The sequence below is a fragment of the Populus euphratica genome, unplaced genomic scaffold, assembly GCF_000495115.2.
Source record: "Populus euphratica unplaced genomic scaffold, PopEup_1.0 scaffold46.1, whole genome shotgun sequence".
Lineage (NCBI taxonomy): Eukaryota > Viridiplantae > Streptophyta > Magnoliopsida > Malpighiales > Salicaceae > Populus > Populus euphratica.
In genome coordinates, this window is record NW_011499852.1 from 1,363,606 (window position 1) to 1,381,977 (window position 18,372).

Below are 18,372 nucleotides of genomic sequence, written 5' to 3' on the forward strand. Positions count from 1 at the left end.
TCTCCCATGGGTTTCATGTAGAAATTGCTAATAAAAAGTATGTTTTGATTTTTTTTATTTTTTTTTCAAATGGAGACTGAAAAATCATTGCTAGTGCATGCTGGTTTGGTTAAACATAGTTAATTCATTTGTTTATAGTTGTTTTTGCTCTATGTAAATAAAACATTATAAACTTGTGAATGTCCATATGTAAATCTCAAAGCTAGAAACACCCTAAAAAAAGGTCAATTAGTTTTGTTTAATTGACAATAATCAACATCTAAAACACAATTTTGGTAGGGTGACAGCAGCTGCTCTTGTTTTCTAAACACCTTATAAAAAATCATAATTTAAATATAGGACTCTGATTTATTTTTATCTTTCCTTCAAATATGTTTAATTAAACTTTAACCCTTATATTAACTTTTTTTTTAAACAATTATGGAACTTAATTATTTAGATTTGATTGGAAATCCTAAAAAAAATCCAAATTGTATCCCATGGGTTACTTATTTATAGAAACCTAATTTTGTAATCTTTGCTTAAAAACATGTATTTTTATTATTTTAAACTAACATAGGCTTTTTAGCTATTAAATAAAAAAATAATTATAATTTTATAAATAATTATTTTTTTACTTGTTTTGTGCTAGAGCGAGAATAAAAAATATGGGTCTCCTAAAGTTCAGTATTTTTCTAAAATATAGCAAGTGTAGAAGCTTTTATTTTTAACACAGGTTTTTTTAGTTATAAAATAAAATAATAATAATAATTTTGTAAATAATTAATTTTGATTTTGTAAAATTTCTTATGTTAGAGTGTTTTTTTGTGTGCTAATCTGAATATATTCACAATTTTATAGAATAAGAATAATCCCATTCAGAATTTATAGTTATTTCTTTTAATAAGTGTGTTTTTTAAAAATCAAACTTATATTTTAATTTTTTTAGGATATAATGATATCTTAACTTTCATTGGTCGGTGTTAGAGCGAGGATAGAAAGTGCTGGTCTTGGTCAAGTATTATTTTATTTTATGTGTGTATCTAATTGTCTATATAAAACCGCACAATAAGCCTTGTAAGCATCTGTGAAGACGAAGGGAAGAGACCGAAACAAGTGCGAGAGTGAGATTCTTTCTGCAGAGGATAGTATTCTTCTCTTTTCATTTCCACAAAATCACTGTATGGAGGTTGAAACTCAAACTCTCTCTCATTTCTCCTACTCCCTTGATGGAAATGACATTTCTCACGATCTCCGTACTCGTGAATCACCGGGGTTCGAAATGCTGAGTAAGGAAGCCCAGGTCACCAATTCCTGTGATACGGACGATCCAGTTGGAGGCGCGTGCTTGGACAGTGCTGCTGCTGTCAAGTTGCAGAAGGTCTACAGGGGTTATCGCACCCGGCGCAGGCTAGCGGACTCCGCAGTCGTCGCCGAAGAACTCTGGCAAGTAATTTAGTTGTTGGTGCTTCAAAAATCAAAATTTCTCTAGATTTTATTTTATTTTAATTAATTAATGTTTGGTGAATTTCAAAAGGTGGCAAGCTATAGACTATGCTAGACTGAATCGTAGTACCATTTCCTTCTTCAATATGCGAGAAAGTGCGGCTTCGAGGTGGAACCGTATTAGCTTGAATGCTTCTAAGGTCTCTTCCTTCATCTCTGCTCGTTTATTCTTATTTTTATTAAATAATTAGATGTCTTTTGTTTTTTGTTGCCTTTTTCTTTCTGACATCATATTTCGACTATTTCTTTGACAGGTGGGAAAGGGTTTATCCATGGACGTTAAAGCACAAAAATTGGCCTTTCAACACTGGATTGAAGCTGTAATCATATCGTTTTCTTCTCTTAATAATATTCTCTTATGGGAACACCTGATATTCTGTTCTTCTTTCTTTCTTTTTCTCAATTTGCTGATAATATTTAATATTATGATAAAATTAGATTGATCCAAGGCATCGATATGGGCATGTTTTGCATTTGTATTATGAGGAATGGAGCAAGGCAGATTCTGGTCAGCCATTCTTTTACTGGTAACCCAATTTTGCTTTTCACCTCTAGCTATGTGATTTTTCAGGGTTTTTTATTTATATAATTTCCTTTTTGTATTAAAAAATGAATTTTCAATTTCAGAAGTTTATTCCTATTGGATTTGCATGCAATTTTTTAATTAATTAATTAATTAATTCCACTCCTTTCAATGATAATTTTCTTATTTAGATTTAGCCATAGAGTGAAAATGAGACAGTGCACAAAATTCCAAAAAACGTTAATTCATATCCTTCTTCTTCCTAAATGTAGGACTAATTTATTTTGTTTTTATATTAGTAGTTTTAGAGGCATAACAATGCCAATATGTGACTAGTGTTAATAGTTGTAGAAACTTTATTTGATAGCTAAACTTAACGTGTTTGCAAATGTACTCTATTTAGGTTGGACGTAGGAGATGGAAAAGAGCTTGATCTCAAAGAATGTCCAAGGTCGAAGCTTCGAGAACAATGCATCAAGTATCTTGGACCAGTATGTGCGCCCATACTCAACCACTACACACTTACCATTAAGAGCAAAATAGTCAATATTGCAAATTCAATTCATTTCCATAGATAATCCAAACAGTAAAATTGAAATCAATTATGTGGCTTAGTATTTTACTCCAAACATAAGAATTGTAACAGGTTATGAATTGAATTCAATTTAACATGTGATTTGGTTCCAAACAATCTGCATATTAGTTATTACTTGGAACAGAAATCCCATAGTAATATCGAGGAGTGCAGTTCCTAACATGCTGCCTTCTATTTTCTACTTGATTTTGAACCAGCAAGAGAGAGAACATTATGAGTATATCATTTCTGAAGGCAAAATCATTCACAAACAAACTGGAGATCTCCTTGATACAACTCAAGGGGCAAAGTGGATCTTTGTTATGAGCGCCTCTAAGAGACTATATGCTGGTGAGGTAAGAGTTTCATTGATAGGAGTAAGCTTTGTTATAATTCTCCCATAATTGCAGTGCTCCTACTTAATTCTAGAAAAGAAAAGTTGATGCATCATTGGTTCCTTGCAGAAAAGGAAGGGAAAGTTCCATCATTCAAGTTTCCTGGCTGGGGGTGCTACGGTAGCTGCTGGAAGGCTGATGGCAGAGCATGGTATTCTTAAGGTATGGATTGGAAGGCATCGTTGACTGTAAAAGTAATCATAGTGGCACTTTTGGTATTGAATGTTCCTTCAAAACTTGTGTGTTTGTGTATAAAGTAATTGTATGACACGAAATTGGTATTCTTTTCTACTTTTAAGAGTCCCTGCCAAAGACCTGTTATGTAGCCATCCATCCATGTAGTTTCTCTGACCAAGTTCCAAAATTCATCTCCAAGAGATTAGGATTCGTCCACACTAGAGGTACAACCAAATCCAACCTTTCGCCACTTAATGTATCCTAAGAAATAATCTGAAAAGGTCATGCAGAATTCCGTAGTGTTTTGCCAGCCGTAGTGTTTTTCTTTTGAAATTGGCTAATGGCTGATTTGTAGTGCTTTTGCATTCTTTTAAATTTCTGCATATTGACATTTGCGGGGCCTACATTTTCTTTTGATATTGGTTGGCCTCAAGTTATGAGGGAATACACATGCGTTTAAACATCTGTTCTTGTGTCGTGTGTTCACTCTGTGCACATCAACAGGCTTCTTACACTTTTTTTACAGGCTGCACCTCAAACTGGAGGAACTTGTACTAAATGGACATTCCTTTCACCATCAACAGAAAAGAAATCACTGTAGAAAATCAACAAGTGATGAAAATTCTATGACTTTTTTAAAATCATGGTCAGATGAATAAATTAATTCAATATGGTGTGCAAGTCATTGGAATTTCTATTTGATGGGATACCTGTAGGCCCTATATGGATAGTGAATCGTTTTTCCTTTGCCATCTTCTTCTCCATTTTTGTTTACATATGTGTACTGGTGTTCTGTTCGCAGCCACAACCAAAGTTTCAGTAAAGGGTTTCAGTATGTGTCATGTTACTGTTAACTATTTTTATTGATGAATAATTGATTTTGACATTGCAGTCCATTTCTCCATATAGTGGACACTACCGACCATCAGAAGATAGCTTCAAAAGCTTTTTATCCTTTCTCAACGATAATGGAGTCAATCTTGATGAAGTCCAGGTAATTACTTTTGTCTTGTGTACCTAAAAAGCATTCAACTTAAAAGTCCTTGTAAAGGTGATTTGATCATGATCCTTGTGATCATCTTTGCCATGGGACTGTAGCCTTTTGAATTTTGTCTGCTAGTGTTGTTTTTGGTTTTTGTTAGTGGCCCTGTTATTCATGGCACAAATTCAATCACCTCTTGCTCCAGATAAAAGAGGCTAGTGAAGATTCTGACTCCTATGACGATGGCAAATATAATGGAAGTGGGAGGATGATTGACCTTATAAGGAGTCTGGAGCCTCCGAAACTCAAAATAGAGGAGGATCCTATCTCCGAATTGCCAGAAGTTAAACAAATAGAAAAGAAAGGTGAGTACAAGAGGACCTTATCCGGTGGCCTTCAGAGCCCGAGAGCTGAGGTGCCCAAGACGACTATACTGCAAAGAATCAATTCTAAGAATGCAGCAAAATCATACCAATTAGGGCATCAGATTTCTCTCAAGTGGTCAACAGGTGCTGGCCCAAGAATCGGGTGTGTTGCTGACTACCCGTTAGAAGTTAGAGTACAGGCCTTGGAGTTTGTCAATCTATCTCCACGAACTCCACGCACTCCCAGTTGCTGGCGCGCTTCTGGTCTGGCATCACCCGCAGCTCAACCCACACAAGATTTGCCAAGCGGTGAGGGGACCTCTCACTAGCCCTTGTTTTGCTGTCATTTGCCTAGTGGATTGTCAAGTGAATGCTTATGACAAAAAATAAAATGCTAATGATATCTTATTTGGATCTAAATGCGTTCCAGTTCATGATCATTAATTTGGGTTTTTCTTCAATCCACTGCCATGGAAACTTTACATTTTATAGGAACACAACATGCGTGTCCGAGCCAATCGACTCGATCCCAATTATCTTAGCTTCAATTATGCTTCCCAGGAAACCAAAAGGCGTTTAAACCTCAGTCAAGCCAAGTCAACATCTCAATATTCATGTTCTTCTCACAATTTCTCCCGTGTCCCTGAGAACCTTTTCATTTCACGCTCGTAGTCCCGGTATAACCGAAAGGCGTCTGCTTAACTTCCTTGCAGAGTTTTATCTATAAAATTGTCATCTTTTATGGGATTTGGATTTGTGATGATGAATGATCGGTGATGGCGGGAACAATCAAATCAATGTATAAGCTTGCGCTAAGAACTAGGACAGGTGAAGCTAATGAATTATGTTGCGATTTTAGTCTAAAATTTAATTTTTTTATTTAGAATTAATTTTTTAAAATTATTTTTGATATATTGGTGTTAAAAATAATTTTTTTAAGAATATTGTTTTAATATATTTTTTTTATTTTTATTTAGAATTAATTTTTTAAAATTGTTTTTGATATATTGGTGTTAAAAATATTTTTTTTAGAATATTGTTTTAATATATTTTTTAAAAAAAACTTTGCAACTATATCTCTACCTTACTCCCAAAACAATTTTGACATTTTTTTGCTTTAAATTTACTCCCAAAACAATTTTGACATTTTTTTTGCTTTAAATTTGATTTTTTATAATTTTGAATTATTTTGATATGTTGATATTGAAAATAAATTTTAAAAAATAATAATAAAAATATTATTTTAATATATTTTTAAATTAAAAATACTTTAAAACATACCTAGATTAAATCTGACACCACATATAAAGTGAATTCGATTCCTTACCTTACTTGGTAACTAGGTAGTGCAAACCAATACTGTTAAAAAAACAAGTTGTTTAAAATAAAATATTTTACATTCTAAATTTAATGCACGCACTATAAATTTATTATTTTATTTATTTTAATAACTAAAAACGTTTTAAAACCTCCAAATAATAAAATTATCATTCATAATTCATAGTTAAAATAATATTATCCATAATTCTGAAAATAAAATTCCTTTCAAACATTTCATTAAATAATTTTTGGGCAGTAAACTTTCTTAAAGATTGACACCATGAACATGAACAAAAGTAACCCAAAAAACAAAAAAAAAAAAAACAAAAGCAATCCATAAAAAAATAACTAATCTTCTTCTCTTAAGAGATATTGTTAAGAGATTTGGATATAATCACAATTATATTTAAACCATTCACTACAACCTCCCTCTGTCCAGTCAGCCCACAGGAAGAGTTTCATACAAAATTAAAATCAGACTAGCCATCTTGAGTTCCAAGAGGATTATCAGAAGCACTAAGGTTGATAAAACCAATCCCAATCTTTGCTTCTTTTGAGTGGAATTGCACAGTCACGATGGTTGATAAAATATTGGGGTAATAATATATTACATCGGTTTTTATTCTTTGGGTCTTGAAATTTATTAAATTTATAAATTTTTTTATAAACTTATTTTATATAATTAAATAATAAAAATAAATGCTCATAAAATTAAATATTAATCTAAAAATAGATACTTATTTAAAAAAGTAATAACTTTATAAAAAGCTAGCAAAAATAAATTATATAGTTTATTTCCCAAACAATCCATATTAAAGAATAAAATAAAAAAATAATTAAATGACAAAAAAATATTTGATTGATGGATAAACTCGTTAAACCTATAAATCAGGTAACTCAGACTAGCATGTCAAATTTGAAAATAGGGTTATGGATTCTATTGGGATTATAACTTTTTTAATTTTATTTTTTTATTTAACTATAAAATAACAAAAATAAATGATTGTAAAATCAAACATCAACTCAATACTGAAATGTTTTTGTTAGATTATGATAACCTCATAAAAAATAAAATGAAATCAATTAAGAAATTAAGTTCCCAATTAAGCAATATCTAAGGATAATAATGCAAAAAACAATGATTAAGAAAAAAACTCATCAGACACGTGAACTAGGTCAACCAACTAAACCTATAAAAAGTTTATGGACTTTATAAAATTTAATACAATTACCTTTTTTTAAAACTATTTTTTAACTATATAAGAAAAAAATAAATGATAAATAAAATTTAAATTTAATTAAAAAATACTCTACCAAACCTGTAAACCGGAGCAAGTCACCTAGCAAACTTACAAACCACATTAATGGTGTGTATATATATGAAACTAAATTCTCAACCATTAAAGTATTAAAACATGAAATTGACAAAAATAAATTTTTTAAAAAATAATAATAATAGCAAAAATTCAATAGCCAAAAAACATAAAAATAAAAAGCAAAATAATATGAATTATTATTGTAATGCATAGTACAATAGGTAAAGATAAACAATGGTTTTTTCATATCTTGACTTGAGTTTTGTTGCAGACTTTGTTGCATGCTGTAACTTTTTTAAAAAACAAATTGGTTATGGAGTCTATTTCATATGTCTTTTTTATATAAAAAAAATTCAAAATCTAAATGAAAAGGCCTCTTAAGCATCTAATCAAATAAATTGAGAATTATCTATATAAATAATAAAAAAATTATTAACAATAACTAAAAGAAAAACTAAAAAAAATTGAAAGATAGATATAAATCAAGATATTTTATCATATAAAATGAGAATTTAATGTTTATATCTATTGAATTTATTTATTAAAATCAATAAAAGATAATAAAAATAGAAGACCCATATAAAACTGATTGTTTGAAATAAAAGGGAAAAAAATTAGGCAAGGCTGAATATATTAAAAATATTATTTCAAAATAAATATTTTTTTTAAAAATAAAGCTAACCTATATAAAATAAAAAACTTATTCAAAAATTAAATACAATAAAAATTTTTTTTAAAAAAAAAACCTTGCAAAACTCATTTTGTATGTTATGTGTTTGAAATAAACTGATAGAAAAGAAATTAAAAATAATTTCAAAATGAATGTTTTTTTAAAGAATGATTTAGAATGATAAATTGTGAAAGAAAATGAGAAAAAATATATTGAATCACGTTAACTTTTCAAAGTTATTATTTGTATCATTAGATCGAAAACATCATAAATAAAAAAATCATGAGCCCCAATCTCCCATAAATCAAATATTGAATGATAATATCAGAAAAAATCAATCACATAAATAAATGTAATTAAAAGAATAAGGGTGAAAAAAAAGAAGGCATAAAAAAATTTAAATTGGAGAGTTAAATTGAAAAGAAAAAAAAACATTAACAAAAGGAGAAGGAAAAAGAAATAAAAACAATGAGGGCTAAATTAAAAAAATAAAATAATGTAAACTTTGATTGAAGAATAAAATTGAAAACCAAGAAAACTTTAACGAAAGAGTCAATTGAAAAAAAATTCAAAAGAACAAAGATTAAATTAAAAAAAATTCATGATAAGTTGTAATTTAATGACTAAATTGAAAACATGAAAAACTTTTATAAAAGAACCAAAAATAAAAATTAGCAATAAAAAATATAAGAATCAAAATAAAAGAAGACTTCCTTATACTTTCTCTAGAAGATAAAGAAAAAAAAAAAAACCAAATTGACTATCAATGATAAACGACCATTATTTGCCGTCTTGTGGCATATAATCAAGAAGAGGATGCGATGATGTTTCCAAATAGATAACGAAGGGGTACATTCGATACTAAATATCATCACAAGAACCATATAAAAAACACGGACATCATCCACCATTGATAAATAATGAGCATGTGCTAGTAGTCTTTTCAAATAAAAAAATATTTCTCTAACTTAAAATAAATACTATAATACTCTTTATAAGCTTCAAAGTCGCAAAATGTGAAAGGACACAAATTCCCCCTTGCTTTGTTTTTATTTAAAGCTTTTTTTAAGAGTAAAAATATATTTTTATTGTTTTCTAAAAGGCAATAAATAAAAAAATTTCATAGTCAACATCTTTAATTTTTTTTTTTGACATTAGAGGTAAATAAGTATTTAACAATTTAAAGTTTTTGAAATAATTAAATGACCTCGTGTCAACAGTTTAACAAGATCTTGGAGGTAAATTTATTATTTTACCATACAAAAAAATAATAACAAAGAGAAACTAATATGTTAGTCGATAATTTTGTAATAATTAATGAACTTCTAGAAAATACCAAATTGCCTCTACCATCAAGGTTTTATATTTTTTTTGAAGTTTTGTTTGGTTTGTAATATAAAGTATACTTTTTCAAACTATAGCAAGAAAGTGAAATCATGAATAAATTTTATAATATTTTTTTAATATAATTATTTGACTTAATTATTATGTATTATGTATCAATTTAGTAATTTCATAATATATACTATTATTTAGTGGTTAAAACCTTCCTCTTCAAGTTGTCTTGTGATACATGTGATCTAAAGGCTGTATTGTGCCAAGTCAAGTAAAAATAAAGAGAAAATTAATTTAATATGATCTAATAAAAAAATTAAAATTGACTATGATCCAATTAGCCAATAAACAATCTGGATCAACCTATCCAACTATACAATTACCATACTAATTCATTTACTTTTAAGTTTTGATATAGTTTTTAAATAATATTATAAATTTGTATTTAAATTTTAATATTTTTTTTTCAATTATCACGTATCTAATTTGAAAATAACAATACCAATAATAAAATGTTTATGAAACTTAATTTATTTTTTTTAGTTTCTTAAAATTTTAAATAGATTTTTAACATTATTTTAATATGTTTATAATTTTTTTAGCTTTCAATCTTTTTTTTTTAGCTTTTAAAAATCTTAAATAGATTTTGAAAATGATTTTAACACATTTATATTTTTTTTATAGCTTTCAATCATACTTTAAACATGGACATAATATTTTGATATTTTTTAATCTTGATTTAATAATCATAAGTTTTTTTAACAAAAACAATGATTTTAATTTAAAACCTTGCATTTACTAAAATAACACAAGAGAGACGTTAATAAGAAAATTTATTCTAGTTGAGAAATATATGTGTTGTGATTATTTAAAATGACTTAAATTTGTTTTTAATACAAGTGCTGTTCTATAATTTAATCAAAAAAATTAAAAAGTTATATACAATAATCTAATCTTAATATACATCTTTATTTGAGTTTCTTAACTTAATATTTGGTTTAGATCAATAAATTTATTATTATTTATTAAAATATATAATTACATATTTATTTTATTCATAGCATATATTAATCTTTTTTTGCAAAAAAAAATTACATGGATGAAAATGAAATTTTTTAAAATAATTGAATTTTCAAATTTAATAAAAATATCCAAAAAAATGCTCAATACCTGAATATTTTTCCTTTACGTTTAATTGTTTTTATACCTACGCGGCATGCAAACTAGTATTAATAGAAAAAAGAACGTGGATTGTGGATATTGATAGCAAAATGTAATTTTGAAACATAAACCCTAATGCGTACACACAATTGAATTCTAGTGAATTCACAAACTTACTGCCTTGACGACACGTAGGTAAATTGCCAACTGTAATTTTGAAAACTTAAACCCTAATTCGTACACACAATTCAATTCTAGTGAATTCACAAACTTACTGCCTTGACGACACGTAGGTAAATTGCCAACTATAATTCTGAAACTTAAACCCTAATTCGTACACACAATTCAATTCTAGTGGATTCACAAACTTACTGTACTGACGACACGTAGGTAAATTGCAAATGAAAAGAAACGGAGCAGAGTAGGGTCGTAATAAAAAAGTGGACCCAACTAACTCCACCAACCAGCAGTCTTGTCGGGACACGTGAATAAAAATATGGTTATTTTTTTAAAATTTTTTTATTTAAAAATATATTAAAATAATATTTTAAAAAAATAATAATTTCAAATTAAAACAACAAAATATCAAAAACACTGAAAAAAATAATTAAAAAAAACGATTCTTTTTGTTTTTTAAAAACGCTTTCCATTACAAAAACAAAGCCTAAATGAGCTCACAGCTGTAAGTAACCAGGTGTCACCTTCGTACTCAACAGCTGTAAGCCCCCTCCGCAGCTGCATGTCCTATTTATTAAATTAAACAACAGTAAATGCAAAATGGCCGCCTTCCCCACTCAGTTTTCTTCGCCGGCTCACCTAGACGCGGCAAAATGGACACGTGGAAAGATATGCTATCATTTCCATGTGTATATCCAAAGCCTTGCCACGTACGTTATGGCCTGTTACCCAAAATGAAACTCCCTGTTGGGCGCACGTGCGAGGGCTCACGGGTGTGTAGCCAGCCAACGTGGGCTAAAAAAAACTTGGCAAGCAGAGATGCAAGGGCGCGAGTTACCAAAGATGTTGAGCAGCGAGCTGGCATGACACGTGGCGAACGCACAGAATCTGTGGGCTAAGCTAACCAGTAGTAGAGAGAAGTAGGAGTAATAGTCTCTCTCCTCTCTCCTCTACTTCTAAGTTTTCACACTAACCTTACCTTACCTTCCCTTGAAGTATTGAGTGAGTGATATTTGTCTCTTGGTTTTTTTCTTCGTTCTTTCTTTCCTGTAATAATAACTATTTGGGTTCCGGGTTATGGATTTGGATTTAGAGAGATGTTCGGTTTCGAGTTCGGGTTCTTCGTCGGCTGCGGATCGGATGGAGCTCGAGGCGGCGGAGGCATTGGCTGATTTGGCACATTTAGCGATGCGAGAGAGCAGCGGCAGTGAATGGGGAAGCAAAGGCAAACGAGCTAGGAAGCGAGTCAGGGCTGAGTCTGACTCGGTCTCCACTTATTCCGATCTCCCCCGGGTTCGTTTTTTAAATTTATTTTTATTTTTCTGCTGTCCTCCTCATATTAACTAGATAGTAGAGTACTTCAGCGTATTTTTTTTTTAAGTCAATTTTGCTTCTGCACCGCTTCACATAAATAAAAGTGGAGTATAGTAAAATATTTAACATTTGAATTAATTAATGTATTTTTAGTTTAAACAGTAATGCTACTGCTAATGCTAATCTTACCGGAAATTCTTTCAGAATTCACTTTCATTTCTTCTTCTTTTTTTGTAAAATTTTTTCGAGGTCTAAATTTGTTACGCGGGACTATACTGCTTGCCCTGTATCACTAGATGCACCGAAAGTAGTAGCACTATTGAGATATGTTTTTTGGGTTTATATCAGGATCGAGCAGTTGTGGATCAGCAGCCAATACATAGAAATGTAGTGAAGCCTGCAAGACAAGAGCTGGATGCAGATGTGCCAAAATCAAGTCCTAGTTGTGCAACAAGTTACCCATCGCATGGCACTGGCAGGTCAAGGCTAAATTTAACTGAGGTAAATATTAATTTCTTTGGGGCTGCAATGTTGCTTCGCTGCTTCCTCAGTATAACCATCTGAATTTTCCACACAGGCTGAAAAGGAAGAGCGAAGACTGCGTAGAATATTGGCAAACAGAGAGTCCGCTCGACAGACTATTCGCCGTAGACAGGTATGTTATGTTTGCTTGATTTGGTGGATTGTTTTGCTTCTTTGTTTGAGTTTTAGCTAAGCGTTGCCCAATGATGAATGGCTATAAAAATATCTAGTAGCTTATATCTGTTACGAAGGCCCATATTTATAGATTATTTTTCCTCGTCAAATCAAACTGCACTTAGCTGTAATAGAGATCAAATGAGAGGTCCACGATTAAATTGGCCATTAACTACTCATATATTGTCCTTTTCTTCTATTGCTCGAGCAAATCTAGTTCAATTAACAACAACTTGCCATTATATATTTATAAGATTTTCTATGTGCATGCCTAATTATTTTTTTGTTCTTTTTACTTGTATAAACGTTTATTTTTGTACTCTTTAATCTTTGAAGTGGGTAATTTATGTCTAGTCATGCTGATTCTCAGTTACTGTATTTGCCCTCTTGCTTCAGGCTCTGTGCGAGGAGTTAACTAGAAAAGCTGCTGATCTGTCATGGGAGAATGAAAACTTAAAGAAGGTAGGCACGAGGCATTTTTGCTTCTCCAGAAACTTCAGCATCTCCCACCAAGAGTTTTTTTTTTTTTATTATTATATATATTGATACTAAATAATTCTGCACGTAAACATTTTGGTAATAGTTTCGAAGTTTTTCAAGTTCTTAGCTTCTTTTTTTTTTTTTTAATTCTTGCATAAAAATCCATTATCTTATGCTAATACAAGCTTTTTCATATTTAACGAAATTTCATTCCATGCAGGAAAAAGAGCTGGCCTTGAAAAACTATCAGTCTTTAGAGACCACAAATAAACACTTAAAGGCACAGGTGAGTTGTAGATCACCCCCCATATTGGTTCCCCTGTTTCTCCTGCTTCTTGGATCAAATCTTTTGGTTGATCATAACAAGACAACAGAAAAGTATTTGTCTTTTTATTGTAATTTCCAATCTTTCCAGATGGCTAAGCAAATAAAAGCTGAGATGGAGGCATCTCCTGGAGACCTCAAGCCAGCCCTCGTTGACATACCTACTACTGCACCTACAAACTGCCCATTACTTGTATATAACCAGCATGCATTTTCACCTCATTGCTGGGCTTCTATTATTCAATCTTCAAATCCTATCCAATCACATTATACAACTGAAAATGCCATTGTAATTCCGTCAAACATGCCCATGCCAACTAATGGAACACATGATTCATCACAGCTGCAACAAGAAAACACTGTAATTGTCGGTGGCCCAAGGACACCCTTATATGTAGTTTCCTGTCCATGGTTCTTTCCAGGTCCTGATCATGGGAATGGACTCCATGCTCAGCCTTCTTTTAGCTTTAAACACAGACAAGATGGGACTTCTCTGAATAATCTATGTTGTGGTAGTTTATCTCCAAAAGCTGCTGCACCTATGAAGAACCGGCATTCCTCTTTTTCCCTTATAGTTCCAAAAGCTGCTGCGCCTATGAAGAACCGGCAGTCCTCTTTATCCCTTATAGTTAAATCAGAAACTAATAGCTCAGAAGAAGTCAGGGTTATCAATGATCTAAATGAGACGCCAGTAGGATTTACCCTGTATGGAGGTGGTCAGTGCGAAGGAACTCACCCTAAAGAAATGATTCTTACTCCTGTGCCTCCAACTTCTGGTACGCCTGCAGTAGCTGTTAAAAATGATGCTGGGCAAAAGTCAGAGTATGCTTTTGGTGCTAATGGTATTTGCACAAAAGCTAGTCAACTAAGGTGTGTTTTACCAGAAAAGAATCAAGACCCATTTAAATTCCCGAGCAAGAAGCTAGTGGATGCAGCTTCTGCAGCAGAGGCAAGGAGGAAGAGAAAGGAACTCACAAAACTAAAAAACCTCCATGGCCGCCAATGTCGATTGAATTGTTGAGTCTTTGGCGTAGATTTGGATGGGTTTTTTCTCCAGGAGCTTTAGCTGGTTGGAAGGATTTGGGAAGCAGGAAAAAACACTTCTAAAGCGAATGCGTATGAATCGGTTATTTGTCAAATCTTTGGGGACTCCTATCAAGTTTTGAGGTTCCAAAGCTCTTTATTTGTCAGCCGTGTTGAATTTGGGGTAAATTTTAGTAGCCCTATTATTTGGCATCAGTAGCTCGACATGATGAAAGCTTCTAATTAAGAAGACAACAATACCTCAAGAGTGTAACCTTATTCGATTTCTTTCCCCTGTTGTCTGTCTTTTGAAGTTTGCTGTCGAAATGGATAATTTAGCAAAGTGAGGCTGCCATTTCGATGGAATAGATGGAGAGGGCAGCAAAAACAGAGTGACTTCAAAATTAGTTAATGGTTTGTAACATCATGTTGTAAGCTGATGTATCTTTTTCTGAAAGCTCATCCATGGGTTTAGGCTTAGCGTCTTGAAATCTGTTTTAATTGTTGGTCTTTGATCATCTTCGCCAGAATGATTGCTGGTACTTTTGCATCTTCTAATTATAACACTGTTATGGCCAAAAACACGAGTCCATCCCCAAGCCTGTTCTGATCCCTTTTTAACTGCTGACACTTTTGTAATTAGCGGCTACTGTGGATAATTAGGTTCTTTCCCAATGCACTCAAGAGACTAACATTTTCGTTGTTTGTTTGAAATGCCTGAGCTAGTTCTTATAAAAAACTGGTGTAGCTCCACTCTTGGCGTTGGGTGTTTTCTCAATGCTACTTGTGGGCTGAGGCAATTTTCTCTGAGGAACATGATTTCCAAGTACAAGACAATGAACAAAATGAGGATGATGGTGTTAGACGGGTGCAGGTGCTGTGCGCATGATTCTATTAGAACCTTCTTTCCGGTAAAATTTAAGTAAGCTAACAGCCTAACGTTTAGGATTGCAGTGCGATAGATAAATGGATAAAATGCAAGGAATTGATGCGTCTCTGCAATTACTGAAATCTTTATTTACAGGAAAAAGTAGGAGAGTTTAACTTAAACATTAATACTAAAGAGGTAATTATGAAAAACGAGCAGACAACAAATCTGAGTAAAAAAGTACACAAAGAGTACCTATTGCGATGAATTGTAGATAATAATAGGGCTCCTAACAATGTGCTTTGAGTCGCTCCACTCGAGTAGAGCTGATAGGATTCGAGTCCCGTTTTGCATGGAACCACCCTCCACAAAAACCTTGAAAGATTGCTTTTGGTGTGGCCGTTTGAATTTCAAACTGTTTGGTACAATTTTGATTGATAGATCCTTTGGTGAAGTTACGGTCGCCTTATAAACTGAATTATTGCCATACCCTACATTAGTCAATGTGCGGTAGAACACAGCGGAAATGTTGGATTCGGCACTCTTGAGCTGGGCATGCATGGAAGGGTAGTTGAGGCCATCCGTGCCTTGCGCAGGCTGGAAGTTGGAGCACCTGTACTTTTTCTTGCCGCCTATTAGTAGACTGATGGTTGTGCTGTTGTAGCCTTCCTTGCATAGGAATCTAATGTACGAACTCATTGGAATGTCATAGACAAGTCCAGGGTGCACGGCCTTCAATGGGTTTATTTGCCCTGATCCAGATCCTAACTCTGCATCTACGTCTTTAATCTTGATAGTCGTGGCTGGATCAGAAAAGAGATGCATTGGAATATCACTTTCGAGCACGCTATCAATAAAAAATTCTTCCTAGTAAATATGGTTTTAGTAGAGTTTTGTCACCTGTAGTCATGAGTGCAGACTTGATCGCAGCAGGTGACCAGTCGGGGTGGAAGGTCTTAACATAGGCGGCGGCGGCTGCAGCATGTGGGCAAGACATTGATGTTCCTGATATAATGTTGAATGGGGAATATCGGCTGTCATTTGGATCCCCTGTCACTGTTGCCAGTTTTGAGTAGGCAGCTAATATACCCAGCCCTGGTGCTGCAATATCAGGCTGTCCAACTGGGAATTTTAGTATGTGGAAACCAACATAAAAGAAACTAGTAAGGTCTCACCCACCTTAAGGATGTTGAGGTTGATCAACTGAGGTCCTCTTGATGAGAAAGATGCTACAGAGGGAGCACTCATGTAAGTAGTTCTTGTCTTGTAGATAACAGCGCGAGGGTTCCTGCAATTCATTTATCCCAAACGCCAAAAAGATCGACACCGTTTACCATATCGTGGAAGCTCTTATATATTTTTCAGATAGTAATAGGAGCAGCTCTTTCAAGAGTATGATCAGAAACCAAGTACCTGGTGGAGTTGATGTACACATCAATCCTGTAGCCATCCTTGAGCTGGACGCTGGTTCCAGGTATTACGGTGGGATAGGCTGTGTCTGTTGGTGCATCAAGCGACGTGATCACTCCAGCTCCATGAAGCTCTTTTATAGTGTAATCCTGGCCGTTGCTTCCTAGGCAGTACACCAGTTTTCCTTTCACTTTGTCCATGCTTAGAGTCCCATAATCACAAGCACTGCCATCATCGTTTAAAACAACAACACTTGGTTAGGAATTGGAAATGCAAGCCAGAAACAAGCACCATGACATGCATCCACCTAGGATTTCGACTTAAACACGGTGAAGAAATCAAGTAAGAACAGGGGATGTAAAACAAGGCTTCAGTTTTCAAGTTGCTTTGGGTACATACCCTGAAGCATATTCCCGGACGCTTACCTGATATTTCCGTAGTGATCTCCCGAACTGTTGGATGCACGGGCTCCATCGATAAGAGGGTATGTCTCCTTTTTTGGTGAAAATGTATTAATTGAAATTCCCTATCATCAATCAGAGCAAATTTGAATCTGCATTTATGAGCTCTCTGCTGAATGGGTTCTTAAATGTTCACTCATGGAGTGATTAAAAGACAAGACTCAAACACACACAGATTAACTTACAGTGGCTTTCATGCCATTGCCCAGCTTAACTGCAGTTGTAAATTGCCTGTCAATGCTTGTAGCGGCAATTGTCATGATCCACGGTGCAACGTTTTCGACTGATCCTGGATAAGGCCCGTTATTCCCAGCAGAACAAGAGGTCAATATACCTTTCTTCATGGAATGGAATGATCCAATGGCAATCGGGTCCTGGAAAAAACTCCTAGAAGCCCCTCCTATTGAAACTGATATTATGTCGACCCCATCAGAAATGGCATCGTCAAATGCAGCTAGCAAATCCATGTCACTGCAACCAGATCCCCAGCATACTTTGTACATGGCAATGCGGGCTGATGGTACACCTCCACGTGCAGTTCCTTGTGCTATGCCATATAAGCTTGCATCCTTGACAGCAATACCAGCAGCTGTGGAGGAAGTGTGGGTTCCATGTCCGTCTAGGTCGGCTGGACTTGGGTTTTCTACCTCGAAGTTCTCAAGATTGTAATACCTTGCACCAATAACCTTGCTGCCACAAGTTAGAAAGTTTCAGAGTTCAAATCATCAAGAGGGAAATTGACTTAAATTTTGTCTGTTTTCACTAGTCCTGGTTGTTAGTCTTTTATCTTATGTTTTTTCAGAGAGTTGGTAATTAAATAACAAGAAAATGCTTTAAGAAAGTTGTGAGCTATAATGAATCATAACCTTAATTTAAGATCTAATCATGGATTGACTCATGTTTTTTCTTAACTCTGTTTTTTCCATAATCTTAAAAAACTAAAACCAGCAACTACACCAAAGGAGAGTTGCATTTCATTTTGTTATTAGCACATTTTTGTTCTTCATGGTCGACACCATTGACAGGAAAAAACAGAAAGGAAATACTTGTTGCAGCCCGTGAAGTTGGCTCCCTTGACACATTTTCCCTTCCATTTTGCTGGGACAGGCCCGTAACCTTCATCGTTGAAGCTGGGAGCATCGACATAAATTCCTGGACACAAAGTAGCATAGAATTTTATTTTATTTTTTAAAAAAATCCCCCCCTTTTTTATATAATTTCTTGTCAAATAAAGGAACATTTAGTTACCCACCAGTATCCAGCACACCAACTATGGTATTGCTCTCTATATCAAGTCTCCTCTTCGCTGTCTGGGG

The 18,372-nt window shown here is 33.3% G+C and overlaps 3 protein-coding genes across 3 annotated transcripts; 2 read left to right on the plus strand and 1 right to left on the minus strand.

Annotated features, from left to right (window-relative positions):
- The first annotated feature begins 1,029 nt into the window (after positions 1–1,029).
- Positions 1,030–4,957, plus strand: LOC105121799 (uncharacterized). Its single transcript, XM_011020601.1, has 9 exons — positions 1,030–1,425; positions 1,517–1,625; positions 1,740–1,805; positions 1,924–2,012; positions 2,412–2,499; positions 2,801–2,938; positions 3,047–3,139; positions 4,047–4,148; positions 4,342–4,957. Exons 1-9 carry the CDS (start codon positions 1,163–1,165, stop codon positions 4,828–4,830), a joined length of 1,437 nt encoding a protein of 478 aa, XP_011018903.1. The 5' UTR covers positions 1,030–1,162; the 3' UTR covers positions 4,831–4,957.
- A 6,354-nt stretch (positions 4,958–11,311) lies between these two features.
- LOC105121802 (Basic-leucine zipper (bZIP) transcription factor family protein) lies at positions 11,312–14,818 on the plus strand. Its single transcript, XM_011020604.1, has 6 exons — positions 11,312–11,773; positions 12,143–12,295; positions 12,372–12,449; positions 12,887–12,952; positions 13,191–13,256; positions 13,386–14,818. The coding sequence occupies exons 1-6, from the start codon at positions 11,558–11,560 to the stop codon at positions 14,313–14,315; spliced, it is 1,509 nt and encodes a 502-aa protein (XP_011018906.1). The 5' UTR covers positions 11,312–11,557; the 3' UTR covers positions 14,316–14,818.
- Positions 14,819–15,305: 487 nt separating this feature from the next.
- Positions 15,306–17,766, minus strand: LOC105122029 (Subtilisin-like serine endopeptidase family protein; the record flags this gene model as incomplete). The annotated part of the gene is made up of 6 exons (XM_011020931.1): positions 15,306–15,988; positions 16,086–16,299; positions 16,365–16,473; positions 16,599–16,820; positions 17,021–17,121; positions 17,242–17,766. Coding segments are annotated over 6 exons (1,719 nt in total), but the record flags the coding sequence as incomplete, so codon positions are not given.
- Positions 17,767–18,372: the final 606 nt, after the last annotated feature.

Excerpts from the sequence above, each read along its gene's own strand:
- LOC105121799 (XM_011020601.1), top strand. The coding sequence starts at position 1,163 with ATGGAGGTTGAAACTCAAACTCTCTCTCATTTCTCCTACTCCCTTGAT. Across the intron at positions 2,013-2,411 it reads GGTCAGCCATTCTTTTACTG|GTTGGACGTAGGAGATGGAA; the intron begins GTAACCCAATTT and ends TACTCTATTTAG. Across the intron at positions 2,939-3,046 it reads AGAGACTATATGCTGGTGAG|AAAAGGAAGGGAAAGTTCCA; the intron begins GTAAGAGTTTCA and ends GGTTCCTTGCAG.
- LOC105121802 (XM_011020604.1), top strand. The coding sequence starts at position 11,558 with ATGGATTTGGATTTAGAGAGATGTTCGGTTTCGAGTTCGGGTTCTTCG. Across the intron at positions 12,296-12,371 it reads CAAGGCTAAATTTAACTGAG|GCTGAAAAGGAAGAGCGAAG; the intron begins GTAAATATTAAT and ends TTTTCCACACAG. Across the intron at positions 13,257-13,385 it reads ATAAACACTTAAAGGCACAG|ATGGCTAAGCAAATAAAAGC; the intron begins GTGAGTTGTAGA and ends CAATCTTTCCAG.